This window comes from Beta vulgaris, chromosome 6 (assembly GCF_026745355.1).
Source record: "Beta vulgaris subsp. vulgaris cultivar EL10 chromosome 6, EL10.2, whole genome shotgun sequence".
In the NCBI taxonomy this organism is placed as follows: Eukaryota; Viridiplantae; Streptophyta; class Magnoliopsida; order Caryophyllales; family Amaranthaceae; genus Beta; species Beta vulgaris.
In genome coordinates, this window is record NC_079207.1 from 45,105,224 (window position 1) to 45,131,494 (window position 26,271).

General features: G+C 35.7%; 1 protein-coding gene across 3 annotated transcripts in view; it reads right to left on the reverse strand.

Moving 5' to 3' along the window:
- Positions 1 to 22,733, reverse strand: part of LOC104896932 (uncharacterized) — a 38,436-nt gene extending 15,703 nt beyond the window's left edge. Inside the window, exons 1-5 of one of the 3 annotated variants that reach the window (XM_010683719.4) lie at positions 22,378 to 22,732; positions 21,716 to 21,772; positions 19,817 to 19,894; positions 12,350 to 12,403; positions 9,154 to 9,233 (exon numbers count right to left, since the gene is read on the reverse strand). In XM_010683719.4, the coding sequence (XP_010682021.1) occupies positions 9,154 to 9,233; positions 12,350 to 12,403; positions 19,817 to 19,894; positions 21,716 to 21,772; positions 22,378 to 22,644 (536 nt within the window). In that variant the 5' untranslated portion in view covers positions 22,645 to 22,732. Of the gene's footprint in view, positions 1 to 9,153; positions 9,234 to 12,349; positions 12,404 to 19,816; positions 19,895 to 21,715; positions 21,773 to 22,377 lie in introns of all 3 variants that reach the window. The other 2 variants (XM_057395566.1, XM_048645838.2) reach the window with 2 other exon arrangements.
- Positions 22,734 to 26,271: the final 3,538 nt, after the last annotated feature.

Here is a 26,271-nt window from a genome sequence, read left to right on the forward strand (position 1 = left end):
ATGGGGCATTGAGGAAGTCAATCTAGGCATCTGATTAACTTTAGAATAATGTATACCAGATTCTTAAAAAATTAATTACCTAAATTTCTAATAACTTATATTGGTTAAGATATGTATCAATTAGTCCCCAATTCGTAGGTACCAATCAAGGCCATATGTAAACAATTTTATGTATATATACTTGTACTAGTCTCCACAAATTAATAAGAATCATCTTTCACATATTTCATAAAAGCTTCATGGTATCAGAGAGTTGTAGCTTTAAAATACTTTTCCTTTCTCTTGTTTTCGAAGTCATTCTTTCATGCCGAAATCTGAGAAAACATTCGGGGATTCATGTGCATCTAATTCCTCTTCCAATATTCCTACAACCTCTTCGGTCATTCTAGTCACAATTGAAAATCATCTTGTCCCTATCTTTCTCCAACCTGGTTTAGTTTATGTTTTGCTTTGATTAGATCTTGTTTTATTAGTTTATTATTTTCCCTTTTCTCTTTTCCCTCGTGGTTATGGTGATAAAGTTTCTTCAAGTTTTGATTTGGTTTCTCAACATAATTTGTGAGTAGTCTTCTACTAGGGGAAGGGATGTAACTTTCACTTGGTCCTTCGATCCTAAGTCTAGGTTAAGGGGTTAAATATTTGGGATTTAACTTGTTGATCAAACTTGTTTTCTTTGGTTTGTTGGGTGATTGATCACCACCTAGCTTGCATATTTAGAGCTCCTAGTGAAGAAATAAGTTAGGGGTAAAGTAAGTTTGGTTATTAGATTAGGATTTCCTTGAAATAGTTATTTCCTAGTCTAAGGCTCTAAGCAAGCTCAATTAATCATGTAGTTCTTAAATGGCTAGATAAGTTGCTCATGCCATGAGAATAGCAATGAGTGACTAATCAAGCTCCTCTAATTAGCTAGGGAGACAAATTAGGATTCCTTAGTGCATGTTTTTTCCCCTTGTGAGTACCCTATGCTTTTCCCTTGACTTTGATGCTAGATTTTTGGACCATTTGTTTGTAAATCACCCAAATCCCCTAGTTCCTTTATCTTTGGTTTATTTCCCTCATTTGATCTTGTTAATTTGAGTTAATGATTTGCTAGTTATTTTAGAAATTATATCCAGTTTCTAATCCTTCAAAAAAACCCAAAAATATGTGCAACTCATCATCATTAGCGAATTCGTCTTTCTGGTTAACCCTTGCTTCGTGATAGCTTCGAACCTTTACTTACCTTTTTTTTTTTTTTTAAAGAAAAGGGATTTCATTAATATTTCGCCAAACGGCACTTACAAGTCATTTCTGAAAAACATAAAATTCTAATAGAAATACATATCACCCTAGAAATGTAAACATCGCAGATTTGACTTAATTTTGCCTTAATAAAAATCTTCATCTGAAGCAATGCAATCTGTGAGTTCGCTCTAGTTCGGCATACGATCTGCAGATGCGGAAATTTTGGGATGAACGTACTCCAATAGTCTTCCATAATTTTACAGAAGTTGTGAAACCCTAATTCTTCATGCTGAGTCTCGAACTTCAACCAATGAGAATAATTTCTCATACCTAAAAACAAAAAGAACCATACTCACAACTCCCATAGGGGAGAAGGAGATTTCCAAAATAGAAACTAAAAACCCCATAAAAGGGTTTGAGAAAATCTCATAAAGAGATACTAATTTATTGAACAAAACAAGAAAATGAATTAAAAACTGAAAATAAAAGGGAAAATGGGGCTTACCATGGATGAAAACATCCATGGCAGCCCCCTAATTGATGAAGAAGGGGTAAGGGAGGCTAGGGTTTTAGAGAGAGAAAAGGAGAGGGGAGGCTAGGTTTAACCTTTACTTACCTACATTAGGTTGTTTAGGTATTAAATTTGATATATTACAAATGAGCACGTCAAATTTTGGGCAAGGAAACCATATTTTTATTCAAAAGCTAACACTTTTTTAATTTTTCTTTTGATTTTTTCAAACATTTTTCAATTTTTTTCTTTCTTTTTCAATTTTTTTTTCCTGTTTCAACTAAAGAGAAGAAAATTAAAACTTTGAATAGAAAAACAAAAAAAAATTGTTTTTAGATTTTAATACTTTTATTCTTTTTTTAAAAAAGGAGCTAAGCAATAAAACAAAGGAAATGAAGAAAAACAAAAATGAAAGCACGGCTTAACAACATATGAACATGCATTGGCCCATTCACCGAACAACTATTAATTAAAAACAACAATAAGAACTTCCTAGCATTTATCCACATGAGGAAACCACCTAAACATTGAAAATATCCCCTAAGCTAAATCAAGCACCAATGCACTATCCTCTGTGCCAAATGAGATATTATGAGGGGGGAGAGAGAGGGGGAAAGAAAACACTCAAAGGTTAAGGTCCTCATTCCCCTCGGGTTAGAGCTGGGTTTGCATAGAAAGGGGGTAAGCGATGCCCGCAGGGACCATGTTGTCATGAAAGAATGGGAGAAATGGGGAAAAGCTATCCCGCATCTCTTGTTGTAAAGTAGTTAATCTTTGTTCGAAAGTATCAACTCGGCGATCTTTATGGGCATAGATAGGGGCATAGTCGGGAACATAGGTTGGGTGGGGTTGGAGAGGAGGCATGCTCTCGTGGATCACGCCTTTGATAAGTGCGGATCTCCACATCACGTGTCAGGACCTCCAAAAGGAGATAATTAGCTTGCGGCGCTCAATGGCGGTGAGCTCGCGATCTAGGAGTTGGATGGAGGGCATTTACCAATCTTCCAAGTAAAACGAATTCCATCCAAGACAAACAAATGAGCATCTTGTAGGGCAGATCTCAAAATGTTCATCATCGGCGGTAATTAAACCGTCAATAACAATGGAACCACTGTCGTGAGTCCTTAAGGTACCTACCCTTTTGCAATGATGGGCAAACATCAAAGGCATGTTCAAATGAGGAAGGCTTCATAAGTAGGAACCTATGATGTCAAATTCAAACTAACTCACTTTTTAGTTGTCCTTCCGCCCAAAAATAGTATTTCCACTAGAAATATCGAGATGACTGATTGGTGGATAAGTGACTCCTTGGAATTAGTAGAATCATAGATATTTAACCCACTTATCTTTGACCAACAATGAACAAGATTGAATCCAGACTAGCGAGTGGTGCTCGCTCGAATTGGTAAATCAAAAATGTTATTTAAGCATAGTTAAGGTACGAGCAACATTCCCAAAGTCCAAATTGAACAACGGCTTTGGCTCTAGGTGAAAATTCGTCGTTCCTCTCCAACTATCTCCAAAGAACTTAAGAATTCTAACGTAAAACATTCATATGTTCTTTTCCACATTAGGCAAATTAATCTAAAACCATGTTCATTAACCAAATTTAGACCCCATGGATCCAATTTTTTTAACTATTATTTAACTTAGTCCAATTCAAAGTTCATATACTTCAAACCCAAACATTCCCTCATTTCACTCTCCCATTTCACCCGTGCACCTCCTCAAAACACAAGTCGTCACTCTGACCACTACACCATCGTCTCGCCAGTACACCACCTCCCCTTCTCTCTCGTCAATCCCTCCCTCTATTGCAAATTCTGTTGTCGATCGGATAAGGGCATTGAAAATTTGGTTGTCGATCACCTTTCTTGACTCCCCATAGTTGATGAATCACAAAAGATTTGATCCCTTTATCTTAATGACTCTCTCGAAGCTGACTTCTATATGCCGTGAAATCCATGTATGCTCCGAGGTTTGGCGATTTTGCGAACTTTCATGCTAGTGAAGTACACCACCTCCCCTTCTCTCTCATCAACCCCTCCCTCCGTTGCAAATTCTATTGTTGATCGAATAAGGGCATTGAAAATTTGGTTGTCGATCACCTTTCTTAACTCCCCATAGTTGATGAATCACAATAGACTTGATCCCTCTATATTAATGACTCTCTCTCGAAGCTGACTTCTATATGCCGTGAAATCCATGTATGCTCCGAGGTTTGGCGATTTTGCGAACTTTCATGCTAGTGAAGTACACCACCTCCGCTTCTCTCTCGTCAATCCCTCCCTCCGTTGCAAATTTTGTTGTTGATCAAATAAGGGCATTGAAAATTTGGTTGCCGATCACCTTTCATGACTTCCTATAGTTGATGAATCACAAAAGACTTAATCCCTCTATCTTAATGACTCTCTCAAAGCTGACTTTCTATATGCCGTGAAATCCATGTATGCTCCAAGGTTTGCTGATTTTGCGATAATGAATTCACACCGGATAACCTTTGGTACCAACATAGAAAAACTTTGCATGAAGTTGAGCACCATGTATGGCATCAGATGCTTCTCCGATGATTAGATCGACGATGTCATTCTGATATGTTGTGCGCCATTCATCAACTTGTGGATCACACATGAGGGCCGACAAAACCATGGCAAAAATTCTACATAGCGGGTTATTTTGGCCAAGAAAGTTTCAAGATGTATGGTGGTTTGTCAAAGCATGCGACTTATGCAAAAGAGTTGGCAATATCTCCAAAAGGCATGAATTGCCCTCACAAGCATCATAGAGTTAGGAGATCTTCGATGTTAAGGGGATTGATTTTATGAGGTAATTTCCCTCTCCCTTTGGTAACCGCTACATTTGGGTGGCGGTTGATTATGTTTCAAAGTGGGTTATAGTAATTGCTTCACCTACTAATGATGACAAGATGGTTATGAAGCTCTTTAAGAAGGTGATCTTCGCTCAGTCTGGAGTTCCAAGGGCAATTATGGAATGCATAATAAAATAAGTCTCTCTTACCACCCTGAATCTAGTGGTCAAGCGAAGATCTATGATGGAGAAGTCAAGCTTATCTTGGAGTAAACAGTGAACCGATCTCGCAAGGATTGGTTATCTAAATAATGCACTATGGGTCTACTGCACGGCCGACATAACCCCTATTAGCATGACACCATACAAGCTTGTCCATGAAAAATCGTGTCATTTGTGTGTTCACTTGGAGCACAAAGCTTATTAGGCCACCAAGACTTTAAATTTTGATCTTTAAGCTTCGAGTGAAAGAAGAGTGCTTGATATGCATGAGTTAAGGAGATTAGAAGAAATGCTTATCACAGAGCCCGAGTGTATAAAGAGAGAAAAAAAGCTTGGCATGATCAACGAATTATGAAGCAAGAACTTATCGACCATGTCCTCTTGTTCAACTCAAGTTTATAGATTGTTTGTGGAAAAACTCAAATCAATGTGGAGTGATCCATTCATCGTGCAACAAGTGTTCCCACATGGTGCGGTCGAGATTTATAATGATGCAAAAGGGTGGTTTAAGATGAAAGTTGAGGCTCTACTACGATGGTTCATCTACTCAAAAAGCACATTTTATTGCTCTTGATGACTACTCCCCCACTTAGGGTGCGTTCTCTTCAACTTATTGGCCCTGAACTTATCTGAACTGAACATATTGAACCTGAGCTGAACATATTGAACCTGAACTGAACTTATTGGAACTTATTATACCTGATTGAACCTGATTCAACTTATTGGACCTGATTGAACCTAACTGGAACTTATTGGACCTGATTGAACCTGACTGGAACTTATTGGACCTGATTGAAACTTATTAGACCTTATTGGACCTGATTGAAACTTATTAGACCTTATTGGCCCTGATTGAAACTTTTTGACCTTATTAGACAAAAAAATTGACCATTAATAACATAAATATTACCCCTAATTAACATAAATAATACCCCTCAAAATTTATTATGAAATAATAATTATTAAAATTCGTCCTTTAAATAAATAATTATTATTAATTACTCCCTCCGTCTTTTATTAGTTTACCCCTTTCTTTGGGGCACATTTGCCGAGATACTAATTTGAACCTTAATATCTCTAATTTTCGATAAGCAAAAATTACAAAAAGTTTATATTTGGATAATCCACATTGAGACGAATCCAACATGATCTCACATGACTATATTTTTTCCTCAAATACAAATTACAAAAGATAGTCAAAGTCATGTATGTGAATAGTGTCAAAAGTCAAAAGGGGTAAACTAAAAAAAGACGGAGGGAGTATCTCTTATGATAATTAATTTAACAAAAAAAATTTACTATTTATATATTTTCCTATACATAACTTTCACCACTAATATATCTAATAGTCTTGTTTTGATTTTATAAAGCACTAGTAGAAAATAATAAGTTGAGTAGCATTTATTGCTAACAAGTTAAAATTGGCACATATGAAAAATTCTCACTCCACTTTCATTTACTTGAATGTAGTAGAATGCATTAACTCCTTATTTAAAGACAAATTGCAAAATATTGTAATTATAATGATTATTATTGTTAACCTTAATTATTTGACCATGATTATAACTAGTTTTACATGCACGCAATGCGTGCGAACGCATGATGACGAATAAAGTAGAAAAAATAAAATTAATTGGATAGAAAAACTATCTTTACATTTTATTTTCTCAAAAAACTGATGTTGAGTTTAAATGTCCTACTTTCCCCCCTTTTTTCGTTCAAATGAAACAGTTAGTTATCCTCTTTCTTTCTTTTTTCCTTTTTTGCTTTTTCTATTTTTTGGTGTCCCCCATGTGTTGCCTTATATAATAGAGATATTATTTAGTAATAATATAATCAGCTAATAGTAATATGAATAATCAAATAATAGACAATAATACAAGTATAATACTATACATTGTGGTACTTTAATAAAAAATTCTAATAATAACATAATCAGCTAATAGTAATATGAATAATAAAATAATAGACAATAATAAAATATTTAATAAAATAATACACACTAATACAAGTATAATACTATATAATCATTGTGGTACTTTAATTAAAATTCTAATAATAACATAATCAGCTAATAGTGATATGAAATTATGAATAATAAAATAATGAACAATAATACAAATGTTTATTGAACATTGACTATTTAGACCTTATTTGACCTGATTAGACATTATTGGAACTTATTAGACCTTATTCAACCTGATTGGAACTTATTGCACCTCATTGGAACTTATTGGACATTATTAGACCTGATTGGAACTTATTGCCCTAATTGGACCTTATTGCAACTTATCTGAACTTATCTAAACTTATTGGACCTGAAACTTAATTTTTTAAGTTGAGGATAACGCACCCTTAATGAGGTTTTATAGTAGTTGAGCTAATAACTTGAAACAACCACTTAGCGAAAGGCAACCCGTTTTTATTACTTTTATATCTTTTCCTCTTTTATTTTATTTTTAGGATATTGGTTTTTCATCTATTTATATGGCTTGTAAAATCTTTGTTGTGGTGAATTTTGTTGTGAATTACGTAAATAGGAACCTTTTGGATGCTCAATGGGGGCAAGAGAAGCGCAATAAGGAAGCAAAGTTGGACCAAGGCTTACCCGAGCGCCCAGGTGAAACTGACCCGCAAGGGTAACTTTTTCGATTCTCAAGAAAATCTTTTGTAAATCAGACTCGAGGTCTCGGGTTGCCTGGACTTGCGCGGGTCTTCTTCGAAAGGGTATCCGAATTTGCAAAAACTCAACCCGCCTAGGTTATATATCGACATGCCGAGGTTGCTCTTCGGTGGCTTCACCTTTCTTTCATTCTCTCATTCTCTCATCTTCCTCATCCCTTATCAAACCCTCTCAAACACCCAAACCCTAACTCTCTCAAATCACATAAATCACCACTTAAAAACTTCAAATCATCCACGAATCTTCATCACTCTTCACTTTTCCACACAACTCTTCACTACTTCCTTAAAACCCCATTTTTCACTCTCACCTCACCAATTTTCCTCTCCACAAATTTTACTCATTTTTTCACAAAACTACCATTTTCACCCTTTTCCCTTCACAAATTCTTCCCAAAACCTTATTCAACCTCCAAGTTCTTCATTATACTCCCCCCGTCGTCCCAAAAGATCTGAAGACTTGTTGGGACACGTAGTTTAAGACAATAAGTTGTATTGTGGTTATCAAATGTTATTTTATTTAAAAAGTTGACGTGATAGGAGTTGGTGGGGTATTTTTTATTAGAGGAGAGAAAAAGTTGGTTATTGTTTATTGATAAAGGTAGTGTGTGGGGCTAAGGAGTTTAAAAGAAATAATATAGTAAGAGTGGGACCAAGCCAAAAATGAAAGTGTTCAAACTATTTTGGACAAACATAAAAGAAAAGTGTTCAGACTATTCTAGGACGGACGGAGTAAACCATAAAAAAAGAAATTGTTTTTTCTCATTCTACAATCTACATCATCTGAATATTGCTCATTTATATGGGGAAATCTGGTGACATGGAGTAGCAAAAACGGTCATTGGTGGCAAACAGCATGCCTAGGCAAAATTTTATGCATTAGCCTTGGGCATTTGTGAAGTAACTTGGTTACGACAACCACTAATGAACTTAAGATTGGAACCTCATATTCTGTCGGGATCATGGTGACAACCAGCCATTGCAATTGCCAAAAATCCAGTCCATCAAAGCATGTGGAGATTGACAGACACTCCATCAAAAAGAAAATTGAAAGCAAGACCATCTTATTCTGCGTTTCCCCTATGCAACAAGCAACACACATCTTGACTAAAGCCTTGTTTCGGCCAATCTTACTAAATTAAGTACTATACTTGGTTCGAAGAACATATATCGCCTAGCTTGAGGATGAGATTAATTACTTAGGCATGTGACTAATCTGGGCATGTGACTAAATGTACGATAATATATGTAAGATAATGTAAATATTTGTTAATATTTAATGATGTAATTAGTGGTAGTCAAAGATAAACACTATCTTTGACTAGCACTAATTACGTAATTAAATATTAACAAATATTTACATTATCTAACAATATATATGATGTATATAATATATACATTAGTTTGTGATGCCTAGGCACCAACACGGCCACACCTATAAAATTTTATGCATATACACTTGTACCAGTCTGCACAAATTAATAAGAAGCATCTTTCAAAAATTTCATAAAACTTCAGAGCATGCAGAACTAACAAGTTTCAACACAGAAATACAAGAGTAAAATTAAATACAATACCTTGGCTATATTTAAACACATGAAAGATATATTGGGTTATACTGTCATACTTAGAATGGGTTACAATGTAAAAAGCTTGCATCACTCTTGCTGGATAAAAAGATAGATATGGGGATAACAGATACCTACGTGCGTTCCTGGGCCTTATATCTGGCATGAAAATCAGAGGGCACACTACGTACATCAACAACCGTTATATCACCTTCTTTCTGCCAGGAAAAATGTACTTGGTAACTCTTGCAACACGAAAAAATGTATGGAGAGAGTAGGAATGAAAAATCTAGGAGGAAAAAAAAAAGGGTGTTGGTACATCATGCGCCACTAGAGGGCATAATTCATCTTCATGGGAAACATTCAAGGAAAGCGAACAAACAAAGGAGCTTTAGATTTTCTTAAATGGTTTCTCTTTGCACCATACTTCGTTTATCACTAGAATTTGACTTTCATGCTTAACAAGGCACATCTTGTACCATCAATATCTCTACTTTTCTATTAGTATATATTACTCTTTCCATCCCATATTAATTGAAACACTCTCCATACATTGGCTATCCCGTATTCATTGCAACACTTCAATTTTATCATTTCTCATCCTACAACTATACCCCACACCTTTATTAAAAATGATGAAACAACAATAAAATAATACCCACTACACCTACCAATCCCCAACTACTCAGTGAATAAGGATGTTGTGATTAACATGGAACACGCGGAGTATAAAAAGTTGGATACTATGAAGATATACATTGAGACTAAAGTATGAACATCTTATATACTAACATTTGTTTCTAAATACTAGTAAAATATTATGGTCAAAGTAAGCCATGCAATAATGCAAATAGTGCAAAAGTGGCACTCTTGCAATTAATAAGGGACAGAGCAATAACCGATCAAGGATACCACATAATAGATTAATAGTATAAAATTCAAATTGCAGCGATTAAAAAATAAGAAGGGGAAGTAATTATTAATATGTGTCTTGTGGTAGAATAATTAGTGACAGACACATCTGAAAACCTAGGCAACTCTAACCACATCCACCAACAAATGAGACTGAAGTACAAATTATTAAAATATATATATATAAATATATATATATATATATATATATATATATATATATATATATATATATATATATATATATATATATATATATATATATATAGAAGTGAGTTCATATGAGAATGAATACTTATATGAGAAATGAGAATGAATTTTACACGCTATAACTCTTATGAATAAGTGATGTAACTCTAATGAAAAAGACATGTAACTCCAAAAACAAAATATTTGAAAAAAAAATTCAAAAAAGAACATTTTTTTTTTAATTTCAAATTTTTTTAGAGGGATATAACTCTAATGAATAAGTGTTGTAACTCTAAACCAATCGTGTGGTTGAGATTCATTCTCATTTCTCATATAAGGAGCATTCTCATGTGATCTTGCCTCTATATATATATATATATATATATATATATATATATATATATATATATATTCGTCTTTCCAGAGCTGACCTCTCACATTAAATTAAGTAATCGAAGTTTGTGGATTTTAAGAGACATAGCAATCTAGAAACTAGGTCATTTAAAGATGTTCAACTATACTCTTAAACTTTGCCTTTTAGAGTATATTTTGGAGATACACACACACACACACACACACACACATATATATATATATATATGCATGTAGAGGTGTGTGTATGTGCCATCTAGGTTGGTACTTTTACATAATGGTCCTGAATAGCCTCCTGGACATTTGACAATGTCAAATGCCAATAAGAAACGACTCGTGTATTATATATGCCCAAGGGTAATTTGCATTACCATAGTAATATTCTAAAAGCGATTAATTCCAACCTAGTCTTATGCCAAAAGGAAGACAACGACATATATTATTCACCATATATATCTCTTGTTGGAAAACTAGAATCATACATAATTCTGATTACATGCAAGATTCAAATGATTTCAGAGAATACGAGAATATGCTATACCAAATACAATAAAACTAGTCTGGTCTAGACTAATGTATAAAAATAAGGTCGTTCTATTATGTAAAGGCCGTTCTGCAACGGATTCTGAACATGCTATTCTGCCAAATATCAATCTGCAACCCGTGATTTTTAAATCACGACACAATGTTCGTTAAATACCAATATTCTACCATATTACACGTTATAAGCTTTCAATAAATTTGTTATGCATATTAACCAATTAGAACATCAATTTTTTCTATGGGTGCATTACGATAGACTAACATACAGTTAACCTTTTTTGTTTTTGGAAGTTGGCGTGCATTTCACCTTGTATAGGATTGTTCATCCTGATACCTGATCATTTACATATTCTGCTTTGGAACCTCCAAATGCAGAATAAGTTATTGGTTGTTCAGCACAAAGGTTCAATTATTCACTTATGAGAACAAAATTCTGTACCACACTTAACTAATAATTGGTTGTCTAAATTATGAAAGACGAAGCAGTCTTTTGGTTAACCTTGCATAGCCAATCAGACAGTTTACCATTAACTGCGGAGATACCACCACATAGTTGTACTTATTTGACTGAAGTAGAAAATGATACGACCCCCATAGATACCTTACTCAAACGCAAATTGGTCAAATGAAATATTTTGTTAGGTAGGAAACAAAAGAGGGTTTTTGTTTACCTTTTCAAAATTGGCCTTTCCACTTTTTTCTTTTGCGTGTGAGAATGGTTGGAGGAGGAAACAAACTCTTTCCATAAGGAAATCATATCAATGGAAATACCTCCTATATGTTCATTAAAAAAAATTCTGAAATAGAGGCAGTACATGTACATGTACATGCTCTCCTCTTCCCAATTTCACTGTGATCAAGCCAGTTCTTTATCTACACATAAGGTAGCAGATTTTACTAGAAAAGAGACCCTCTAGCTCATCATCATCATCATTCTTATACTTCCTCCGTTTTTTTTAGATGTTACACTTTCTATTTTAGGAACTTTTAAATTAGATGTTACACTTTTATTTTGGGTAATAACTTCTCTCTATCTCTCTCCTATCACATGTTCACATGGGACCCTTTTGTCTTTCATTCTCTCTTTCTCTCTCCTCTCCAAAAATGACCTAGGAGTCCGTGATTTGAAAAGTGTAACATCTAAAAAAAACGGAGGAAGTATTTATTAGCCTAGAAAGTGGAAAGATGGCAGGGAAGGATTCCTAGGCCACGCTACAAGGTGTGACTATGCTCCTTGCTATGGGAATAACCAAAACAAAGCAAATGAACAAAGCACGAAATCTTAGACATAAAAGATAACTAAGCAACATGAAGTTACCAGTAAAAAATGGTTGACTGCTCTTCTAACAACTAAAGGTTCGTGCGGCTGCAGCTATAAAAATCATAAAAAAGTACATATCAATTAGTAAAAAGATAAATAAGAATTTGAATTATAGTAAAAAGATAAATAAGAATTTGAAAATAAACAGATCAAGGGAAAAAGAGAGAGGATAGAAATAGCTTACAAGATGCACCATGCCAACAAAGGGAAGGGGAAAGGAAAAAGAAAAATAGTTACAACTGGTAAGAACCCTACGAATTAAGCCATATTATTTATCCCCTTCTTTTTCAGCTTGAATTGGCTGTTAAAGAAAACCATTGAATCTTTACTAACTCAATGGTGGACAAAACAATATATCACTTATAAAGTTTCTGAGAATGAAGAGAAAGAAATTTGATATATTAACCCAATGGACCATGACTAGATGAACCCCACATTAGCAAGGTATTAACTACTAATTGCTAGTAGGGGGGAACAAGCTGACAGCATTGCAGTCCTTTGAATTAATTCAGCAAAGGTCACTGCAGGACATGGTCAGAATAGAGGCAGTGCTTGTATGAGTTGATTCAACCCGCCAAGCAGAAGAAATATGCCTTCTTATCCCAACAAGCAGAAGAAAGATCTCAAATGTTTCAAACCTTATTTAGTGAATTACAGTTTCAATTGGTAGATTAAACCTTACATATGAGAGTTTCATGAATTGTCTTCTCACCCCTGCTATGGATAGTGTCAAACTTACCAGCAACTTACATGTCTGTTCTTATTTTCTGAGCCTGACCCGTAGTCTGAGATCAAAACTGGGTCGATCTTGTTTGCACAGACATGCTATGGCAAGGTGACAAGTCCAATCAACTAAAGAAACTATATCCTAAGATGTTTCTTCCTTTCTACATGCAGCATAAACCCTAATCATAATGCCTCCATGGACTCATTATAGATGATTCTCACTTAATCGTGAGTTTAAGTATAACTATGATATGAGATTATTCTATTGAAACACCAATGCACTGAAATTGCAAGATATATGTTGCAAGCACAATGATCTGACAATGATTCATGCACAATAGATAAAAAAAAGGGTATGGTCAGGTTGCTAAGATGTGCTTATTACATTCCTGAAATCATACTCCAAAGAGATTTCTTGCACTAGACACACAAATTACACACAGGCAATCACACATAGAAGTACTCATGAGAATTAAGTGAAAAAGGAGGGACTAGGACCACAATGTAACAAAAGAACTAGTAAAACACTGCAACCTATATCACTTGAACTCTTCATTTTACCTCGACTATCTCTATCAGATCCTTGACACTTCGACATGACTTTAAACACTTCTTTTTAGGTCAAAAAGGGAATATTACATAGTCATTCATATCATGCATCAAGTTCATTGCAACTTAAACACTTTATTATAGATGAAAGCCAATATATCATTTTTAATTTTCACATAAAAAAGGCAATGATATTGTGGTGGATTGCTGGATGAGTCACTTTTATCCATATATCATGACATGAGTTTGAGTCTTTACATAGACAATATTTGTCATTTCGTTTCCTAATGTACGAAGTTGGGCAAGAGTGAGACTCGTTAAAAGAAGGGTGTCTCTACTTATGTTAGGTGCAACAAGAAGGAATAAATGGGGAATTAATCACTTAATGTGTAGTGGGGAGAATATTTCGCTGAAATAATGGTGACTTGGAAGTTGTATATATAAGGGAAGAAAGGATCACAGCGGATTCATTTAGAAAAGTGTAAGGAATATTACTTGGGGGACAGGGGAGCCTCTTGAATGCTCACCAATATCTTGTATTTTTTGCTAGTTTTCCTTCCATACATATATACTTGAGTAACTGGTTTTGTGAGCTTGAGTTCTTCAAATCTTGTAATCCTTCTTTAATTTATAGTGACCTTGACTTTGGAGGCCATTACAACTTGGTATCAAAGTGGTACATTCTCAAGGGAGAAATGGCACCCCCAACAGCAGCATAGAGGTTCAATATCTTAAAGGGACAAATGGAAAACCTGCAAAACTCCATAGCTGAGCAAATCACTTCATGAGTGAGCTTAGCCATGGAAGCTGTCAAGCTTTCCATCACTAAGCAAGTTTCTGAGAAGTTGGAGGAATCTATGAAGACGCGTAAGGAAGAGCTGAGGTTTCAAATTTCGAGTTGGGGGTGGGAAGAATCGACAGAGAAAATATTGAGGAGGCAATATCGGTGATCTGGCGAGAGATATGATTCCATGAACAGAATCTAGCTTAGTTCCTCACAATCTTCACTCACTTATGATTCCCTAAGGGCTCTAAATCTAATACTTAAGCTTCACTCACCAAGGGGTTCAAATTAGAGGTGTTTTGAGATTAAGTTTATTAGCTTCACTCACTAACTCACTCACATCTCACTTAGTTTTAGGTTTCACTCGCCTAATACCAAGGGTCTTGTGTTTATGTTCACTCCTTAAAAACAATAAGATCTTGGAAAAGTATGTCCAATCCTTACAAAGACAAGAAGTCTCAAATTTTAATTAATCCACTCTCTACCTCTTAATGAGGCTAGGCATGTTTATATATAGAAGATGAACAAGAAAACCTTAGCTCACCAAGCATCTCCCTAGCCGAAATTACAAGAGCAAATGACAGAAAGGTTTTCCATTAAAACTAGCCTAGAATCTAGCACAACTTAAGGAAACTCTAGATTAAGGAAAGTCAACACTTTCCATAAACTCTTACAAAAACATACGAGCACTCCACCCTTAATAAAACTCATGACAACTCCTAAACTTGGAGCCTAAGTAAATGAATTACAAGCCGATTTTCCAACCTTTTATTAACTATGACAATTAACTAACTTAACATTAAAGACATCTTTTTAGTTACATATAAAACCTTCACTTTAAGAGTAAAATACATATAAAACATTAAAGACATCTTTTTAGTTACACATAAAGCATATTAAATATAGTTGAGCTCAAAATGACACTTGATCTCAGATCATGAGATTAGGTGAAATTCCAAGAAGAGATATGTGTAACCGTTCAATCTCTCTGAGCCAACGCGACGATAGAGTTCAACAACCGGTGATAGGTGTGACTAACGATGACGGGTGATCGGGAGAATATTGGAGAAGGGGGTGGAAATAGGGGAGGAAGATTAAGGGTGAGATTGAGCATTTTTCGGGAAATCATGATGAATTTGGAAGAGGAGGGTGTGGTGGTCAACGTAGAAACATGTGGGGAAGAAAAGGTGGTTACAACAGTGGCGGAAATTGGAGGCATAAGAAGTTAGACATGTCGAAGGGAACAAACCCCAATGGATGGTTCTTGCAGGCGGAGAAGTTCTTCTCGTTTTACGGCTTGTCGAAGACAAAGAAACTTGAAGCTATTGTAGTGGCTATGGAGGGTGATGACTTCATACGGTGCCAATGGGAAAACAAGAGGCACTTAATAAGCTCATAGGAAGGGTTAAAGGAGTTCATACTTCTCCAAATCCGGCCAACTAAATGTGGTTGGTTGTACAAACAATGGTTTGCCACCATCCACACTACCACCGTTCATGAATATCGACGACAATTCATCGACTGGTTCCAAACCCATTAGACTTAGAGCATGGCCTTGAAAATTGAATAGAAGAATATGGTAATTGGGTTTGTAAAAATGGGTCTTGTTCTTAAGAACCTACTCCTTGAATAATCACACCCTAACTTCCTTAAGCCATTTTGGGTCACAACCCAATATTTTAGTAAGTGCGAAAATTGCGCTCGGTACAACAAAACCTTTAAGGGAGATGCGATGATTAATAGAAAAGGAAATCAAGGGCCAAGGGCCGTTTAAGGGAGATGCGATGATTAATAGAAAAGGAAATCAAGGGCCAAGGGCCAAGGGCCAAGGGCCAAGGGCCAAGGGCCAAGGGCCAAGGGCCAAGGGCCAAGGGCCAAGGGCCAAGGGCCAAGGGCCAAGGGCCAAGGGCCAAGGGCCAAGGGCCAAGGGCCAAGGGCCAAGGGCCAAGGGCCAAGGGCCAAGGGCCAAGGGCCAAGGGCCAAGGGCCAAGGGCCAAGGGCCAAGGGCCAAGGGCCAAGGGCCAAGGGCCAAGGGCCAAGGGCCAAGGGCCAAGGGCCAAGGGCCAAGGGCAAGGCCAAGGGCCAAGGGCAAGGGCCAAGGGCCAAGGGCCAAGGGCCAAGGGCCAAGGGCCAAGGGCCAAGGGCCAGGGCAGGCCAAGGGCCAAGGGCCAAGGGCCAACGGCCAACGGCAAGGCAAGGCCAACGGCCAAGGGCCAAGGGCCAAGGGCCAACGGCCAACGGCCAACGGCCAACGGCCAACGGCCAACGGCCAACGGCCAACGGCCAACGGCCAACGGCCAACGGCCAACCGCCAACCGCCAACCGCCAACCGCCAACCGCCAACCGCCAACCGCCAACCGCCAACGGCCAACCGCCAACGGCCAACGGCCAACGGCCAACGGCCAACGGCCAACGGCCAACGGCCAACGGCCAACGGCCAACGGCCAACGGCCAACGGCCAACGGCCAACGGCCAACGGCCAACGGCCTTTACTATCAGTGCAATGAAAAGTGGCACGCCAGCCAACATTGCCGACGAAGCGAGTTGAGCGTGTTGCTCATAGATCACGTGGATAAGGCCGCATCTGAAGGGGAGTTTACCTACAGTGAGCCACCCACTTCTTTAACGGAGGAGACGCCACTAGAGGTTTCTCTTAACTCTATGATTGGCACACCAACCCCATAACCATGAAACTTCTTGGTCGTACACAACCACATAGTGGTGGTGGTGGCAGATCCAGGTTCTACTCCCAACTTCCTCTTCTTGACTACCATCGCGAAATTGCATATTCCAGTAACTGATTGTTTTTGGTGGTCCTATGAAGCCACTAAAGTTTTTTAGCACTCAAACAAGCCATGGTCCTGACTCTGATTCTTGCTACGAGTTCCGTCACGAGCACCTTTGATGCAACCTTAGCATTTTATAGCAAACTCATAGCGCGTGAGGCTCAATTGAAATTAGTATACGAATAAGAACTCAGTGTTGTTTGTTTGTTTAGCAGTACAAAAAATGGCGACATTAGTGGCTTGGACACCACTTTATGATACGCACTAACTACCAAATTATGTGTTACATTACATCATGCAACAACGTGAGATAGGGGCTGAATTTCATAAATGGTTTGGTAAATTGATGGGATATGATTTTTCAATATAAGTCGAGGTATGCTAATAGGGTTGCGGATGCTTTATCTCGAAAATCAGTTGAGGTGCAGTTGGGGGCCTTAATCTCAGTTCATAGCATTGACTGGCACCAATTGGAATAAGAAGTTTCATGAGATCGTCTCCTCACCAAGTACAACAAGATTTGTCTGATACTAAGGAGCACATTCACTTTTCTCCAGTTGAGAACAAGTTGCTTTACAAGGGGCGTTATGTCATTCTCACACTTCTTCTCTCATGCCTATGTTGCTCCACGAGTATCATGATTCACATATGGGGGGCCATATGGGAGACTAAGACATATCTTAGATTAGGTGCGGATTGGTATTGGCGGGGTATGGGTCGTCACATTACTCACCATGTGAAATGTTGCATTACTTGCCAAAAGGTATCCCATCAGCACCCAAGTGGACTCCTTCAACCCTTGCGAATGCCTTCTTTGGGATGATTTAACAATGGATTTTATCAAAGGGTTACCTGTTTGTAGAGAGGTTGACACAATTCTTATGGTTGTTTATCGGCTCTCAAAATATGCTCATTTCCTCACTCTCCGCCATCCATTTATAGCTTTCACAGTGGTCCAGTTATTCAATAAAGAAGGTGTACGCTTACATGGCTTTCCTTCGTATATCGCTATGTTACACGGATTGAGTGTCTACTTGGATATGAGTGTTCAAGTGTCCGACACGGCTATTTTGTAAAAAAAAGGCAAGATTTTAGTTTAAAATGAAGTATCCAAGTAAAGTGTTGTGTCGGACACGACACGACACCCGGTTTTTGAGGTAAATGAAGGTGTCGGAGTAACATAGGTATATCGTGTCAGATAGAGACCGCATCTTATGATTATTTTTTGGATGAGATATTTCGCCTTCATAGGACCTCCTTTAAGAGCAGTGCAACCTACATCCGAGATCGTCAACAACGGAATGGAAACCTATTTGCGTTGCTTTGTTGGGGGCCACCCTTATACTTAGGCAAAATGGGTTCCTTAGGCAAAACTCACCGATGAATAGCTTGGAGGCCATGTTGGATGCTATCCTTGATGGACTGCAATTTAACCTCATGCATACTCAACAAAAAATGAAAGTTGCGGATGTAAAAGAGACAAGATGTGAATTATAACGTGGGTGATTTTATATTTCTCAAATTACAACCATACCGCCTCATACAAGAAACTTGTTGCATGTTTAATGGTCCAATACCTATCATATAGCGCATTGGAGTTGCTGCCTGCCACTTACAAACTACAACTCCCCTTCCCCCAAGCAAAATACATCCCGTTTTTCATGTGTCTCAGCTCAAAAAGATTGTGGGTTCCAGTGTTACCTTCTCTTCCACCGCAATTGTGTGCAGACATAGAGATGCATACAGAGCCAGAACAGTTAGTTGATGTGAATCAAGTCAACAAAGTTTCCAATCAAATGGAAGGGCTCGCATGATTTCTGATCTCGAAGCTACTTGGGAGGATGTTACTGCTGCCCATCATAGGTTTCCTTGGTTACACCTTGACAACAAGGTGAATCTTTAGGGGGAGGTATTGTAACACCTCAGCCTACCAAACCAACCACTGCTGAAGGGGTAAATAGGGAATTAACCACTGAATGTGTAGTGCGGGGAGTTGGTAGTTATGAGGCGAGAGAAAGGAGGTTGTATATATAGGGGAAGAAAGGATAAGAGGGGACTCATACAGGAAAAGTGTTAGGAAAAATGGAAAATTACTTGGGAGTTGGGAGAGAGGGGAGCCTCTCAAATGCTCAACGATATCTTGTTGTCGTTTTGCTTGTTTACCTTCAATACAAACATCCCTCGGTTACTAGTTTTCTGAGCTTGAGTCCTTCTTGTCCTCTCAAATGCTCACCGATATCTTGCTGTCCTTCTTAGTTCTTACAAAGACCTTGCTTGTCTGATTTTGAAGGCCATTAGAGTGTCTCGTGTAGTCGTGTCTGATAAAATGTATAGTCCAAACTTTTTAATAAAACTGTAGGCCATATAAAAATTTTATAACATAGTCGACTCAAACTCCTTGACTTGTCCAATATGAGTAGTCCAAGTGACATACTTGCAACAATGTCTATAAAAGAAGGTAGCAGTTCCCATTCTTAAAGTAGATCTATACATTCAAAGAAGATAACATAAATAAGAAACCATCATGAAAATGATATTGATGAATGTAAGCTGAGATCACATATATCTAAGAGATAAAAAAAATTTGCTGGAAAAGCAACAATGGCAAATGAACATTACCACTTCACCTGGCTTCCTCTTACTAATTCGTTCAACATCTACATGACAAACATTTGACAAGGCATGAACGCCTGCATCCTGCATAACAAGAACACAAACTTAAATGTTGCCCCTAGTTATTTTTTCCAAAAGTATATAATGTGGAATATACAACGTTTACTATTGATATATAAGAGTAAATCAAAGTGATGGAGGCACAAATTCCCACAAAGATCAACTGGAGAAGTTAGAAAGTAGTGAAGTTATTTTCAAAAACAAAAAGATATTTATCATACACATAAAGAATCAGAGCACTATTGATAGGACATTACAATGTAGTATTTACTGTTGTTCCCAGCTAATATCTGAACATGACCATATACTTCAAATAGTGAGTACACACCAGCACTGATCTTCCATAATTAAGACAAGAAGGGTTTTTTGAAACACAAAACAAGTAAATACACGAATAGATTTGAAAGAACAGAGATTAATTGATTGATGAGCTTTACTAACTTTTATAGCATTTTTGGACATCAAGACAAGTTAATGTGGAAGATAATTTTAAGGAGTGTATTTTTTCAGAACATCCATACATATATATTAAAAGGCGTGCGTAACAATGTCGATATGCCACGTGGCACTCTCCTCCTGCCACTAGAATTTTGCCACATGTCTGTTAACCAACAAAGTCAAGTGGTCATTATTTAAAAAGTAAATATGCTGAAGCCTGGGCTCGAAAGTCGAACCTTTGACCTTACGTAATTGTTTTCAAAGAATCACCATCTCATCTAACATCTCTTAATGATCCATGTTTCCACAAAATTAAAAATATGTGTTGTAATTAATTAATGTTATTAAAAATATCCCTTGCATCCTTAAAAATAAATAATTTGCATGTTCATTAAAATTAATTATGTATGCATGATACCATTTGAGTTTTAGTTCATGTAATCTATGTACATAAAAAAAAATTTAGAAATTGCGTAGTATAGGATTTGATCCCGAGACTTCGAGTACATATACTACACTCTTAACCACTAGGCTAAGTTGTATTTATTGTTATTATCATAAAGTATTATATTAATAAATGAAATTTTTCCTTACCCGGGGCATAGCCCGGGCCTAATAACTAGTTCTTTATCTTAAAAACATGTATCAGGTTTTATGTACATTCTAAAAAAATAGTTCCATTATGATATAATATAATTTTATAAAAGCTCCAAGACGTATTTGGTCTTCTAGGCTTTGAGAAGACAAAAAGAAAAAAAACAGGCATTAGACTACTGTCATAGTTACCCAAAATAAGCACATGTTCTCTCATTTCTCAAACTCTGAAAGCATGGAACTACAACTCCAATGATCAAATTTATCAGTGGGAAGTTTATTTCAGACTACAAGCCATTCTGCGGTTTGAACAACCACACTAAACGCAGATTGAAGCTCATAAATATAAACAGCAATCATAGGTATCAACGTGAAAAGACGAGTCTTCCCCCAACACGTGCAACCAGATCATTCATTTAATGTGATTGATCACTTGATCAGCCTCATAAAGAAGAAAAATACACTGAACCAAAATTTCAAGCAAACAAACTCGTTCAAAGACAAAAGCACAATGCAAGCAGAGCTATCCACTAACATAATCATGTGAGTTTAGAGGACGCATTTCAGCTGGCTTGTCACTTGTAGACACTCTCACATTAGCATTTGGTATATCAGATACTATTAACACATAAAAAAAACATCAAAAGCTAAGTTACCCTTTCTTCTAATACTTGGTAACTTTCAACCTCTTTTGGTTGAAACGTTTGATAAAAGGATTCACACACTCGTTTCAGCTTATAAGAGCTTCTCATATATTTTGTCAGGAAAAAAATTCCAATAGGGAAAAAGGAGGAGATGGACCCAGGAAAATACCGTTCGGCTAGAGCAGAAGATTGAAACCGGTTGCCCAACAAATTTCTGAAATGCATCCTACACCAACCACATGAAAACCCAAAAATCCCATCAAACATCCATGAGAAACTGTACATTTAACATAATCATTTAGTTGTCTCATTAGCAAAATAAAGAATAATCCCATATAGTAAGCTTTGAATTTACCAAAATTTACATCAATCATTCATGAATTATTGCACATTTAACATAATCTTTTGGTTATCTCATCAACAAAATTACTAAAAAAAAAACCCGTATAGTAGATTTAAATTCACCAAAGAGATTAACAGCTTGTTTGGTAGAAAGGATTTGGAAGGAAAAGAAAGGAAGTGGAAGGAAATTTGTTACTTTTCAATGTTTGGTTCATTAAAAAAAAATTAAGTGAAAGGAAATGGAAGGAAAGACTCTTTAATAAAATTTCATTTTCCTTTCCTCCCAAAAGTGGAGGAATTTGAAAGGAAAGAGAAAATTTATACCAAAAAAGTTAAGGGTTTTTTCCTTTCTCTCCCATTCTTTTCTTTTCTCTTCCCTTCCTTTCTCTTCTCTTCCATAAACTTAACTATGAGTTTATAGACAAAAAAAGATACCCATAACAGAAGCACCTTAAATTGTGTAAAACTTCAAAGAGAAAGGAGAGAGACCTGGAGAACACCCATAGCAGTTCTCTGGTTGGTTTGCTGCTGGGACCCAGAGAAACGGGTGCCAATGTACTCAACTGCGACTAAGTACCTCTGTAACCCTGGTTTTGGTGGGTTTTTCATGCTCTCTAATTTCTCTCCTACTTCTGCTTCTTCCCTTTGTTCTCGAATTTCTTCAATTCTGCGGACTTTAAGCGGCCGTTGAGGTTCTCCTGACTGTTGATTTAGTCGGTGTTTGGAATCCGAAGCACCACCACCTCCACAATCCATGGTCCTGCTGCTGTTTGTGTTGGCTTAGCTACTCTGGGGATTTCCCGTGAGTGGGGTGTTTGGAAGCAGGGTTTATGGCCCATGGAGGGGAACTTAGGTGTAAAAAACTTACATCGAGGTTTTTTTCGGCATAAAACAGTTGAACTGAACTGAACTGAATTGAATTAAACTGAATTGACTTCAATTGAATGTAATAAATATATAAATAATATTTAAACAATAGAATTATGAATATTAAATAACAATTATAATGATAAGTAATAATAATCAATAATTAATAATGAACTAGTTATTAGGCCCGGGCTATGCCTCGGGTAAGAAAATTTTCATTCATTAATATTGTACTTGGATATAATAGCACCAAATACTACTTGGTCTAGTGGTTAAAACTTTAGTACATGAACTTGAGGTCATAGGATCAAAACCTATACTATGCAATTTCTAATTTTTTTTTATTGTACATGGATTACGTTATCTAAAACTCCATAGGGAGAGCGCCACGTGGCACCGTTCCTGGTTTACGCACGCCTTTTAATATCTTAGTATAGATGATAATATTTTGGATATTTTTAAATGATAGTTATAAGTAAATAATATTATAAATCATAAATTATTATTAATAATAATAATAATGATAATGATAATAATTAATGATAATAATGATAATTAATAATTATTATTATATATTATTTGTGTTTATCTTTATTATATAAGGGAAGGGAGGAGCAATGGTGTCCTCTTTTGAAATGTCTATTTTGCCCCCCCCCCTTTGCTAAATTACAAAAGGAGTGTCAAAAATCAAAATCGACACTCAAAGAAAACTAACGAAAAGTAATTTACAACACTCACTCACAAATCACTTAAAAGAAGAAACTTACAAATCACTCATACAATTGAGAAAATCACGTTATAAAAATCGCGCAAATCACTCAAATAATCAGGAAACTTTATTTAAACTTATAATTAACATATAAACTAAAACTAATAACCTAGAAGATCAATACATACAAAAACAATATACAAAAATTTGCTTACAAATCACTATTCTCAAGAACCATTCACAATTACATACTCACAAAAGTTACCTATAAACACAAATCTGAGAAAAACATAAGATTTTGACGGTGATTTCACACATTCATCCATCGGCAATTTGCAAACTTCCAAAAAGGTACATAATTCTTTTAACCTTCAAAATTATTTAACATTTGTGAAATAAACAATAGCAACTTAGTCGACTGTTATGTAGTCAAAAAAATGGAGATGATTGCAATGAGTTCAAAAGGGCTTTTATACAATCAGACTTAAATATAATTCATTTTCATATAAAATAAATTTATTTTTTTTCTTCAAAAATGCCTATGTTAAAATTTTTGCCCAAAACTTTTGCAAAAAATCCATGTTCAGAAATAAATTTTGAAAAAAAAAACAATATCAAACTTTTTGCGAACAACTTTTGCAAAAATCCATTTTCAGAAAAAAAAAACTACATTAATTTGCGAAAAGTAACGATTTTTGTTTTTCTAAAAAAAATTACAATATCAAATTGTGTATGAAAAATTTAAAATTTCATTTCAATATAAATGAAGCTCAAATTGTTAAAATTTAGAAAAGGACAAGATTTAAAATGATGAAAATTTAAATATCAATGTGTGAAAACAGAATTTAGAAGTTAGACAAGGAAAAAAAAACTGAAATTAGTTTATACTTTTCGGTTACAATTTTGGGATTATGGATTAAATTTTACCCTTGCTAATGCCTAAAAAGGTAGAATTTGTTTTTAAAAAAACTGAGGCACGCATCGCGTGCGTAAATTGCTAGTATATTAATACTTGATGATGATTATATAATAACAATCATATCTAAGAAGTAAATTAATATTACTATTTTAGTAATTAGATTTAAAAATATAATAATATTTAGTAATGAAAATAATGATTGGGTCGGACCGTCGAAAATTACATCATAACCGTTTTGACGCGATTTGATTGGTTTATGGGCTAAAGGACGTGGGTTTATTTGTGCTTTTGACCTAAACCATGCTCCTCCTAATAATAATAGTAATAATAATGAGTAAAGCTATAATAAACAAAATAATATATAGAAATCGTAATAATAATAATAATAATAATGATAATAATAATAATAATTAATAATAATGATATAAAAATAAATAATAATAATAATAATAATAATAATAAAATAATAATAATAAGAGTAATTAGTAAAATAAATTAGACCAACATAACAATAATATTTAACAAAATGGTTATAAAAGAATTGAGCTGAACTGAACTGAACTGATTGGAGTTGAGCTGAACTGAACTGAACTGATTGGAGCTGAGCTGAACTGAACTGAACTGAAAATAAGCTGGGGAGAACAGATCCTCGGTGCACATTATTACGCTAATACATCCGGTTCATAACTGATATTAAATTCATATATTGAGTTTTGCAAAGATATAATGAACTTATATATAGTATAGTGGATTTTATAATGGTAAACATATAATGAAATTATATGCAATGTAGTGGATGATTTAATTTTAATGCTTAACATGCAGAAAGATGTAGGTTGTGTAGTATATATCGTGACACATATTTTAACATATAGAAAGATATTGTAGATTGTTTAGAAATGATGTAGTTTATGGATGACATAATATGTTTCTTAATAGTATAATGGGTTTGTGCATGATATAATGGGTTTATGAATGATACAATGCATTATTCATAAATGATATGCGCTTTTGTCTTGATGTACACTAATATTAACATGAATCGGGTCCACGAAGGTCAAATTGAATTTAGTGGGAGTGTAAACGAGGGAGAAATTTAGAGTTAACAAAAGTTGACACGATATATAACATGAGATGAATTGAACTAGTGTGGATTGAGGTGTGGGTTAAGATGTAACCCGCAATTCAATTTTTAAGTCCAATTATTAGCATATTCATATTTAATCTATATATAAATATGTTAAAAGGTGTTCCAATAAAATGAATGGTGGTGCCACATGACACTCTTCTCAAACTTCTAATATACATGTGTTACGATGTCATCTTAAAATATTAACAATGTGTAGCTAATAGGAATCGGATACATGACCTTTGAAATGAAATGTGGGAGTCTAACCACCAATTCACTACAATTTCAATGTTTAATGTTTCAAAGTGAAACATAATAAACTCTTGTAATTATATGTAAATAAATATAAAAATATAGGCAAACTTTTTGATCTCAAAAACTTTTATTAAGTTAATAACACTCTTTACTCTAATTCAATTGAAATTGTTATTTTACGATTTTTTCACCAATTACCCCCCAGTTTTAAGGAAATTCACGAGGCATCCTCGCACTTTTGAAAATACACGGTGTACCCCCCAGTTTCAAGATAATCATGCAACACCCAGACAATTTTCTATTTTCTAAAATACCTTTCTAATATAAAACTTATAGCACTAGTGGAAAAATGAGGAAGGACTGCGCTGAAAAAGGCCTGTAGGGATGCGCTTTTTGACAGCAGCCCTTTCAATAGTAGCTCTTCACTTTTTAAGTAGGGCCGCGCTTTTTAGGTAAAAGCGCAGCCCTTCTAAGCTAGAAGAGCTGCGCTTTTACCTAAAAAGC